This window comes from Palaemon carinicauda, chromosome 5 (assembly GCF_036898095.1).
Source record: "Palaemon carinicauda isolate YSFRI2023 chromosome 5, ASM3689809v2, whole genome shotgun sequence".
Classification (NCBI taxonomy): Eukaryota; Metazoa; Arthropoda; class Malacostraca; order Decapoda; family Palaemonidae; genus Palaemon; species Palaemon carinicauda.
In genome coordinates, this window is record NC_090729.1 from 119,629,156 (window position 1) to 119,641,166 (window position 12,011).

The 12,011-nt window shown below is 41.1% G+C and overlaps 1 protein-coding gene across 2 annotated transcripts in view; it reads right to left on the reverse strand.

Annotated features, from left to right (window-relative positions):
- LOC137641439 (ATP-binding cassette sub-family C member 10) overlaps positions 1–12,011 on the reverse strand; it is a 151,254-nt gene that overhangs the window by 23,960 nt on the left and 115,283 nt on the right. For both annotated transcript variants that reach the window (XM_068373979.1, XM_068373978.1), the window contains exons 23-26: positions 4,893–5,103; positions 4,293–4,462; positions 3,408–3,630; positions 616–807 (exon numbers count right to left, since the gene is read on the reverse strand). In XM_068373979.1, coding sequence (XP_068230080.1) covers positions 616–807; positions 3,408–3,630; positions 4,293–4,462; positions 4,893–5,103 — 796 coding nt within the window. The remainder of the gene's footprint in view (positions 1–615; positions 808–3,407; positions 3,631–4,292; positions 4,463–4,892; positions 5,104–12,011) is intronic.

A 12,011-nucleotide genomic window follows, 5' to 3' on the forward strand; every position in this document is an offset into this window, starting at 1 on the left:
TTCTTGTTGACAAGAAGTACTTGAGTACCTGACCACAGATGGCGCTGTTGAGTACACCCCCACCTGGATAGCGATCGCTGGCGTATCCCGACCGTAGATTTCTGTCGGGCAACGGAGTTGACAGCTACATGATCATCGGGTAAGATTAATATTGAAAAGTCACATATTCCTGAGCATACTTTAACATTAAGAAAGTCGAGAGAGATATGATGAAGCTTAATGTAAAGTTTAACAGTAGTGTCTACTTTTGTTACAAAACAGTTGCACAATGCAAGTAATGGTACCTATGGAAGCAAAATCAACAGTTTATTCAGAGTTTGCTGAGGATTTTCTGGAACATGGATTAATAATCTAGTGTATGACAAACTTGATACGAACTTTATATAGGAAGTAGAGCACCTTGACAATCGGTAGCAATGAATGGCATCAACTGCCATAATACAAAACTACAGTATAACTAATTTTCTTTTCATATTATTCTGGTAAACTGTTGAAGAAGATACTGACACTTAGAAGTTATGGCTGTATCAATAATACTTGATGCGGTGTTGTTTTCAAGAATCTATCTTTGCTCAAGAGTTATATACTATTCATAAAAACAAATGAAAATTTTACCTTAATTTTTTCAGGTTCAATCTCGAGATATCCACATTGTCCACAAAGATGCGTCCACGACTCAGCTCAACTAAACGGAAAAGTGCCATGAAAATTGAACTCTTTCCCGCACCTGTACGGCCAATTATACCTATTTTCTCTGAGGCTCCGACTTCAAAATTAACTTTTTTGAGTGCATATGGATTATGATAGCTGGAAAAAATACAACACTTCAGTACAGTACACAATACTACAATAACTAAGTCTTACCAATTTTCACACAACTATGATGCTTAAACTTTTGTGAAACTTAAAATAAGGAGCAATTAGCAATCCTGGGTCGAGGCATAGCCTTTGCAACGTCACCTTTAGTGTTCTAAAAATTATTATATTTTTCATTTTTCTTTTACTTTGGTATAAAGTATCTTTCTTCATTCTATATTACTTTCACCAAACTGTAATGTTTCTACTATTTTATTTGAGTCTACTCAGTCTTATAAGAACATATAATCTAACAAGTAAGCATGATATACATATACTAAATTGCAGTTAACTGATTTTTCACAAATGTGGATTATGGACTCATAAGGCATTCATAAATAAAATCCATATCACTTAATAAATAGAATAACTTATTTTTTTCATGAAAAGGATGGTATGTAAATGAACATGAATCATCTGTGATGTGCCAAAAATGTTCACACCATTGATAAATATTTGTAAGAGTAAATGAAGTTTACATAGACAATACATCATGGAAAAAGCAAACACATAGCACCTTTTAAAAAAGAGAGAGAGAGAGAGAGAGAGAGAGAGAGAGAGAGAGAGAGAGAGAGAGAGAGAGAGAGAGAGAGAGAGAGAGAGAGAGAGAGAGAGAGCACTACTGGTTTTACATCATCACATATAAAATCACTTAGTAAAATCTATTTGCTCTCTCCATTTCTGCCATTCCATCCTATCAACCAAGGACATCTATTCCCTCCTTTTGTCTTCCTTTCCTCCTTCCCAAAAGTAATGGATATTAAATACTCTGCTCATATCGCTTATTCTTCCTACACTTTCAAACACCATGATCCAGCTTTACCCCAAATAAAAACCTTTTTACTTTAATTCTGTCAATATCTTTATTTTCCCACACTTCCTCACGTATAACATCTACCAATTCATAAAACCCCAACAGCCTATATTAATTTTATTTCATTTATATTCAAATTTTAAAAATATCCACTTGATATACTTCAACTCTGGCTTTCTTAAACCCTAGTGTTCTATTACTTTAGGAGAGAACCAGTTGCCTTCTTTTATCCATCAATATTTAGATTCACCTTTCCTCTTATTCTACTTTCACGCATAACATCCGGTCCAAAATAAATTAACTGCCAGGCCCTTTATCACATTTTTTAATTACATTCTTAACATTATTCTTGTTAGCATTTAGTTTAAGCTTACAATTTGCTTTCTAGTATAAATAATTTTAAATTTAATAACCAGAGAAACTTTATTTTGCTATCAGTATTCGACACTACTTTAGTCACTAAAACTATCGATTCCATGTACTGTATTTCATGATTCCCACATAACTCACTTCTCTATTATAAGAAAAGACTAATCTCTTGTCTTAATAACACAATTTCTTTATAATAAATAATAGATGACCTTTTAAACACAACAGCCATCACAATGCATCTGTAAATATTCCATCATAACAATCTCTTATTGGTTAATGTTAAACAATTACAGTTTCTTACCTTTATGAACATATGCCTCTTACAAAAACCAAAAAGAAATCCTCTTCCTTGTCTTAACATAGTTCTTCTTATTACAAGCCTTTGCTAATCTTTCTCATCTTCTCAAAAACATTCCTTGTATTAATCTATCTGTGCATGCTGAAGCCTTATAACTCTCCCATTTACAGTATTTGTAATCTCTTTCCTTACACAGAGGGACAATTATTCTTGTATATCTGTAAGTCTTTTCCTTAAATAAACATATATCACATAACCTATTCAGCCACTCACTAATACTATCAATGCTAAGCTACCTCAATTCCAAGGACCTTCCCACTCAAATTTTCATAATCTCCTTTAAATAATCAAAAGCCACATCCACAAGCACTCATATTTGTAGTAAACCTTTTGACTGACATCTATTATCTATATTTCACTTCTTTTATCAAGTTCAATTGACACACAACAGCAGTACCTTTCCATCTGCATAGTTTATTCAAATGACCCATTTGCTCTTTAACTGTCAAACTATTCCCTCCCTGCAAAAAAAATGCTCCCTAAATTCCAAAAATTAATTCTCTTGAGCAATGTCCCTAAACCTGTACTTCACTTTAGTGGTTGATAATCTTGTATTCCTCCACATTATTAGCATAAATATCTTAAGACTTTTTCTCCTTCCCTAAATTGATCCCCTAATTTTCCCAACATAATTTATTATATTCCTTCATAATAAACATTTCCTACTGTCTCCAAGGCCCACTTGAACCTTCTACTAAACTCTTCATTGGTTTTTATCACCTCTTTAAATTAAATCCTTGAACATTTTTCATATACCATCTCATAATCATTTCTTGTATCAAACTAACTTTCCTCAATATCAATTGTATCAAACTATCCTCAATATCAATAGTTACAGTATGAACACATCTACAGTTGAAACTTCTGCTTCAACCAAGTACTGACCAAACATTCTTTTCTTTCCCAGGTGTGAATAAAAAATTCAAACCTATATCAAAGAATGCCCCTATTAGATCCTCTCTAATTCCATTTTCACCCTAAATATAACAGACTAAAATAAATACTTACTTATACCTCAGATGAACATTCTGAAACTTGATAGAACCATGACTTAGCCAGCCAATTGGAGGAGCTGTAGTGCCTTCCCGGTTTTCTGGTTCTGCTCCTTCAAAATACTGATGGACTCTCTCCACACTAACCAGTTCTCTTTCAGTTTCTGTTAGTGTTCCAACTACATTGTTCAGAAAGCCACTGATGGTCAATGCATATGAAATAACCAGTCCAACTAGTCCTGTAACAACATAAAATAAAGCATTTTGATTTAACACAAGTCTTGTTGGTAGAACAGTGGTATCCATTTATACAGATTATAGTGCACAAAAGACAAGATTGCTATTATATTTACAGATACTCATTTTCATCAAAATTCAGCACAACAACTGTCATAAGATGGTGAAGTCATTCATATCCATGACTGTAACCCTACAATCCACTGGATCATGTCAGTGTCTCTGCTGGGGGTTGCTAACACTTTGGTAGCAAGTGGCAAGACCTGATTACTATTGGAATTTCACTAGGCAATCATATTGTACAATTACTACTAACATGGTAGCAGCTTGCAGCAAAGAAACTAATCTGACCTACTGGATTATACAAAGAAAATAACGAGTGCCAAACGATAATAAGGGTACAAAATTATTTCAATTTCATGTAATATGGCAGGTATAATGCTTAAACCATAACTAATACCCAATTAGCAGTGGCAAAGGAAATGTCTTTAATTGTAAAATAAACCCTATGTGACAAGGCCTTCCTAGTGCTACCCTGATAAAAAGAAAAATGGAATTTAATAAATGACCACATAATTGAATATGGTACATTTGGAAAGCTTAACTATGCTACCTCATAAAATATAGTACTTAATATTTTGTACCGCCTTGATCAACCCCTTACCTGCATCAACAGCATCAAAATGGTGTTGAAGGAGAGAAAGAATAGCCACACCAGCTAACACTGTTAATCCAATGAGCTGAAGTCGCAGATTGAGCCACTGAGATGCAATCTGAATGTCAAACTGAGCTCGCTGGCTAACTTCTAATAAACTGTCTGCACGCACACTAAATCTGAGATTTCATGAAAAAAAGAATACATTCAATTTAGATGTTACATATATGTTATGTTCTTAGCTACTGAATGGCTCCAATATTAAACTCTACAGTAATAAGGATATTGAAATTACATGCATAACAGTAATGTCAAAAGACCAGAATAAAATTGTACAGTACATAAAGTATAGTACTACTGTATGCTTTAATGAATTTTTAATTACTGTCCCAAAAATTATATTATAATCTACATACAATTCATTTTTCTGTTGTAATAATTTAATTCATGAATTTCAAATTCAAAATTAATTGGATTAAATATTTTAAGTGCCAAAATTTAAAATGGGCTCTTATAATGATGATAACATACCGTAATTTGCACCTAGGTTTTCTCTAAAATAATAGAAAATTATCCAATGCAAAATAAATATATTCTTATTTGGCTTACCTGTGCCCAGCTCGCATTGCGCGTATCACCGTAAGTCCTTGCAATGTTTCCGTGAAGTGTTCATACAGAGGAGAGAGGGAAACTGAATGAATTCTTTTCAAATCTCTTGAAGTGTAACGATAGTAATTTTGAATAGTGTAATAAACAAATGCTAATGGTATGTACAGCAATGTTATCCAAGGTAGTCCATAGATGGTCACCACTACTGTTCCTATTGATGGGAAACAAGAAAGTTAAAAGGTAAGATTTGTAGAAACCGCAAATTTTGAGATATTGCAATTGCATATAAAAAAACTATTAGTTAAATCACAATATGACTAGTTCATGCCTGTTTCATACGATTTACGATAACACTCAACATACAAGAAAGCAATGTTCTTGTAAAAAAAATATGAGCCATAATGCCACTGATATGAATACTTTATCATAAAAGTAGCATCATCTTATACTAACACTTCTTAGGTCCAGATTATATCATCATGAAAATTTAGCTTGAGACCAGCTAATTACAATTCAAAACTCACATGGGGCTTGCTCAAGGGATTTATTTCCTTATTATTTTTATTATTACTAGCTAAGCTACATCCCTAGTTGGAAAAGCAAATTTTTCCAAGACCAAGGGCTCCACCAGGGAAAATATATTGCCATGTGAGGAAGAAAATAAGGAAATAAACTATATATGAGAAGTTATTGTAAAAAAAATATAAAATATTTTAAAATTAGTAACAATGTTCAAATAGATCTATCATATAAAAATAATGAAGAGAGAATCATGTCAACCTGTTCAACATAAAATCATTTGCTCTAAGTTTAACTTCTAAAGTTCCATTAATTTAACTGCCTGATTAGGAAGATCATTCCACAATCTGGTCACTACTGGTATAAAACTTCTAGAATACTGTGTAGTATTGACCCCTATGATGGAGAAGGGAAGGCTGCTAAAACTAACTGCATACCTAGTACAGTACTACGTACAGGATGGTGTAGTCTGGGAAGATCCGAATGCAAATGACAGTCAGAATTATGAAAAATGTTATTTTTATTAATAAAATAAATTTTTGAATATACTTACCCGATAATCATGTAGCTGTCAACTCCGTTGCCCGACAGAATTCTATGGAGGGATACGCCAGCTATCACAATACTAGAAGGGGGTGTATTTACCAGCGCCACCTGTGGCCAGGTACTCAAGTACTTCTTGTTGACACCTCCTCAATTATTCCTCGGTCCACTGGTTCTCTATGGGGAGGAAGGGAGGGTCGATTAAATCATGATTATCGGGTAAGTATATTCAAAAATTTATTTTATTAATAAAAATAACATTTTTCAATATTAAACTTACCCGATAATCATGTAGCTGATTCACACCCAGGGGGGTGGGTGAAAACCAGTGTACAAGATTAAAGGATAGCTAAGTATCCCATATTTCATATAATCAGTTATCCACAATAACAATGAAATAATAAGTACCTGGTAAGGAAGTCGACTTGAACCGTTACTCTGCCTTTAATAAGATCGTCTTCCTTACTGAGCGCAGCGTTCCTCTTGGGAGGCTGAATCAACTCAAAGGTGCTAAAGTATACAGGGCTGCAACCCATACTAAAGGACCTCATCACAACCTTTAACCTTGGCGCTTCTCAAGAAAGAATTGACCACCCGCCAAATCAACAAGGATGTGGAAGGCTTCTTAGCCGACCGTACAACCCATAAAAAGTATTCAAGAGAAAGGTTAAAAAGTTATGGGATTATGGGAATGTAGTGGCTGAGCCCTCGCCTACTACTGCATTCGTTGCTACGAATAGACCCAGGGTGTAGCAGTACTCGTAAAGAGACTGGACATCTTTGAGATAGAATGATGCGAACACTGACTTGTTTCTCCAATAGGTTGCATCCATAACACTCTGCAGAGAACGGTTCTGTTTGAAGGCCACTGAAGTAGCCACAGCTCTCACTTCATGTGTCCTTACCTTCAGCAAAGCAAGGTCTTCTTCCTTCAGATGAGAATTTGCTTCTCTAATCAGAAGCCTGATGTAGTAAGAAACTGAGTTCTTAGACATTGGTAGAGAAGGCTTCTTGATAGCACACCATAAGGCTTCTGATTGTCCTCGTAATGGTTTTGACCTTTAGATAGTACTTAAGAGCTCTAACTGGGCAAAGTACTCTCTCCAGTTCGTTCCCCACCATGTTGGACAGGCTTGGGATCTCGAACGACTTAGGCCAAGGACGGGAAGGAAGCTCGTTTTTAGCCAAAAAACCGAGCTGTAAGGAACATGTAGCCGTTTCAGATGTGAAACCTATGTTCCTGCTGAAGGCGTGGATCTCACTTACTCTTTTACCTGTTGCTAAGCACACGAGGAAAAGAGTTTTTTAATGTGAGGTCCTTAAAAGAGGCTGATTGGAGCGGTTCAAATCCTGATGACATTAGGAACCTTAGGACCACGTCTAGATTCCAGCCTGGAGTGGACAACCGACGTTCCTTTGAGGTCTCAAAAGACCTAAGGAGGTCCTGTAGATCTTTGTTGGAGGAAAGATCCAAGCCTCTGTGGCGGAAAACCGCTGCCAACAAACTTCTGTAACCCTTGATCGTAGGAGCTGATAGGGAGCTTACGTTCCTTAGATGTAACAGGAAGTCAGCAATCTGGGTTACATTGGTACTGGTTGAGGAAAACTGCATTGGCCTTGCACCAGCTTCGGAAGACTTCCCATAAAGACTGATAGACTCTGAGAGTGGATGTCGTCCTTGCTCTGGCAATCGCTCTGGCTGCCTCCTTCGAAAAGCCTCTAGCTCTTGAGAGTCTTTCGATAGTCTGAAGGCAGTCAGACGAAGAGCGTGGAGGTTGGGAGTACCTTCTTTACGTGAGGTTGACGCAGAAGGTCCACTCTAGGAGGAAGAGTCCTGGGAACGTCGACCAGCCATTGCAGTACCTCAGTGAAACATTCTCTCGCGGGCCAGAGGGGAGCAACCAACGTCAGCCGTGTCCCTTTGTGAGAGGCGAACTTCTGAAGTACCCTGTTGACAATCTTGAACGGCGGGAATGCATACAGGTTGAGATGGGACCAATCCAGCAGAAAGGCATCCACGCGAACTGCTGCTGGGTCTGGAATCGGAGAACAATACAAGAGGAGCCTCTTGGTCATCGAGGTAGCGAATAGATCTATGGTTGGCTGATCCCACAGGGCCCAAAGTCTGCTGCAAACATTCTTGTGAAGGGTCCACTCTGTGGGGAAGACCTGACCCTTCCGGCTGAGGCGATCTGCCATGACATTCATATCGCCCTGAATGAGCCTCGTTACCAGCGTGAGCTTTCGATCTTTTGACCAAATGAGGAGGTCCCTTGCGATCTCGAACAACTTCCTCGAATGAGTCCCTCCCTGCTTGGAGATGTAAGCCAAGGCTGTGGTGTAGTCGGAGTTCACCTCCACCACCTTGTTAAGCTGGAGGGACTTGAAGTTTATCAAGGCCAAATGAACTGCCAACAACTCCTTGCAATAGATGTGAAGTGTCCTTTGCTCCTGATTCCATGTTCCCGAGCATTCCTGTCCGTCCAGTGTCGCACCCCAGCCCGTGTCCAATGCGTCCGAGAAGAGACGGTGGTCGGAGGACTGAACAGCCAATGGTAGACCTTCCTTGAGAAGAATGCTGTTCTTCCACCACGTAGAGTAGACCTCATCTCTTCGGAAACAGGAACTGAGCCCGTCTCTAGCGTCATGTCCTTTATCCAGTGAGCAGCTAGATGATACTGAAGGGGGCGGAGGTGGAGTCTCCCTAACTCGATGAACAGGGCCAGCGATGAAAGTGTCCCTGTTAGACTCATCCACTGCCTGACTAAGCATCGGTTCCTTCTCAGCATGCTCTGGATGCATTCTAGGGCTTGGAAGATCCTTGGGGCCGACGGACAAGTCCGAAAAGCTCGACTCTGAAGATCCATACCCAAGGAGACAATGGTCTGGGATGGAACGACCTGAGACTCCTCAAAATTGACCAGGAGGCCCAGTTCCTTGGTCAGATCCATAGTCCATTTGAAAATCTCCAGACAGCGACGACTTGAGGGAGCTCCTAAAAGCCAGTCGTCTGACGGAGCCGGACACAAGATCATGATACTGCTGCACAGTCTGTAAACTGTCAATCATGGGCAAGCGAGGAAGTACAGTGACAACCCGAATCTGTCTAGACTGTCTGGGTCGTACAGACAACTCCTTAACGGGTTGCTGAGGTTGCCCACTGCGTCACAACAAGTCCCTTCTGTTGGTTGTTGAACGTCTTCCCCGTGACACATTGACTCCGTAAACAAAAAATCCTCTAACAAGGACTAAGCTTGGACTGCATGTCATGCAACACAGCTCAAGGTCTATGGGAGCAGGTGTGGTAACAGACGGGATTAGCGGCTGAAGTGTAACCATTACCTTCCCTGTAAGCATGTTATGCTTAAATAAAAGTCCATAAGAGGTTATGCAGCTAAAGGCTCCCTCCAAATGACAGAGTCCTCAAGGGAATATCAGAAGGAGGGAGAAAAGAACTTTCTCATCTACAGGGACCTTATCCTAGAAAAGCTAAGTTCTCTGAGTGAGGGTTCACTGGTGCAAAGCAGCAGACTAGAAGGCAACGTTATGAAACTGCTTGACAGTCTAGTGAGTTGGCAACAACCCAAGATGTGTTGAGAAGCATGCGGTAAGGTATGCAGAGCATGATGTATGCAGAGTATGCTGTATGCAGAGCATGCTGAATGCAGAGCATGCTGTATGCAGAGCATGTTGTATGCAGAGCATGCTGAATGCAGAGCATGCTGAATGCTGAGCATGAAGGAAGTAGAGCCTGCTGTAAGCAGAGCCTGCTGAAAGGAAAGCAGAGCGTGTGCATGGCGTTTAACATTTCTCAGAAATTCCATGACCAGTGCTAGAGTGCTTAATGCATGCTTGCATGGGGTTTAAACCATGGTATGCTGAACAGCAGAGTCAGAACGAGCTGGAACAACAACAGAGGTTTCCTCAACTTGAGGGAAAACCTGAGGTTCAGACTGCATAGGCTGAACAACAGACGGAGCAGAAGGCAGGTGCAAGGGTGAAGGAGGTTGACTCCTAGCAAGAGTTGCACCCAAGGATTGTACCAGCTAAGCGGAGGACGGAGGCGGAGTAGTCCGTTCCTGTTCCTGAGAGATGAGTGGAGCATGAGAAGGTTGAGGCTGCGCAGAACAAGGTAAAGTTCTAGCAAGCTGAGGCTCCTGAGGCGCAAGTGCATGGTGTAGATGAGCTTGCCTAGATGAGGGTTGAACTCGGTGCAGCGCTGGTTGAGCAGACAGACTCACGGAGGGGAGAGGTTGTTGTACCCCAACCGAGAGTTGCACCACTGGAGGAGCAGCAAGGGGAGGAGGAGGAAGAGTGTAACTCTCCTGATCCCAAAGCAAGGGTTGCCTTAAAGAAGGCTGAGGCTGAACAACACTGTGAACAGCAAACTCCGAAAGTGGTTCAACATCGTACGCCTGGCAGATGGAGCTGCGACTGGGTGCAGCGAGTGCAGGCGGGTGCAGCACAGGCTGAACGGGTGCAGGAGGTTGGTGCACCACCGGTGCAGGCGGGTGCAGCATAGGCTGAACGGGTGCAGGAGGTTGGTGCACCACCGGTGCAGGCGGGTGCAGCACAGGCTGAACGGGTGCAGGAGGTTGGTGCACCACCGGTGCAGGCGGGTGCAGCACAGGCTGAACGGGTGCAGGAGGTTGGTGCACCACAGGTGCAGGAGGTGCAACACTCTCAGCACGACACTCACGCATCAAGTCCGAAAGCTGTGCTTGCATGGACTGTAGTAGAGTCCACAACATCATACGCCTGGCAGATGGTACTGTGATCAGGCGGAGCGAGTGTAGGAGGAGGGAGTGTAGGCGGAGGCGGTGGAGCAACACTCTCAGCCCGACACTCACTCATCAAGTCCGAAAGCTGTGCTTGCATGGACTGTAGTAGAGTTCACAACATCGTACGCCTGGCAGATGGTGCTGCGACCAGGCGGAGCAGGTGCAGGCTGGGCGAGCACAGGCGGAGCAGGTGCAGGCTGGGCGAGCACAGGTGCAGCGAGAACAGGTGGAGGGAGTGCAGGCGGTGCAACACTCTCAGCCCGACACTCACGCATCAAGACCGAAAGTTGTGACTGTATGGACTGCAGTAGAGTTAACTTGGGGTCGGCAGACACTAAGTTCTGCTGAGGTAAAGCCTTAACAGCAGAGATCTGTTGTGGCAGAACCTTACTCCTCTTAGTCGGAGTGTAATCAACTGATGACTTAGGAGAGTCAGAGCTAACCCAACGACTGCATTCGGGTTGTGAACTTTAACTTCGTACGTCTGGCATAGGTCTGGACTTAACGTTTAAGAAGTCTTGAGACCTGAGACCAGCGTTACTCTGCCTTTATTTTCTCCCCTAATCTCTTCTGCAGACGAGCAAAATAAGGGCTCAATCGTCTGCGGGTGGGAGTGACGGTCTCGGTAAGACACGCCCACAACCACCGAGAATACTTCTGTGCGCCGATCAAGGCCTGCTGAACCCTTATGCCCTTCGACATTGCTTCTCCCCTGGGCTTGGGAGCTTGCAAGAGGTCCCGGACTGGGAGGACGACTGGCGCGCACAAAAGTACCCTCACGCACTAATCACTTATCACTTTGATTTCTGTTTGCACTTATTTCACTGAACTCGAAACTTAAGTGGTTTGTACCTGAAATACGCAATTCTATCCTTCTCAAAGTTAGTAATTGCGAAAACAGAATTACAATGTAACAGAAAAATCTAATGAAAGATAAATCAGTGGTTGGAAAGAAACTAAACACTAGATCACTCTAGAAACGTTTAGTTTCTTCCCCTAAAGAGACTAGGGAGAAGAGCAAAAATCGATAATGACGTTACTCGTACGCCTGGCAGGCTTGAATGAAACGTTTATCCTCTTTCTCCCTCCGTCTCTATCTCTCTCTCTCTCTCTCTCTCTCTTGACTTAGAACCTGAGAGAAGAGCCCAATCATATATATCGTTAAAACATATTATTGTTAAAGGAAAAAACTGAAAAGTTCCTTTATTAGGATCAAAACCATTAAGTTAAGAAAGAATGAACAAAACGCTAGACACGGTTACTCTTACTGCAACGT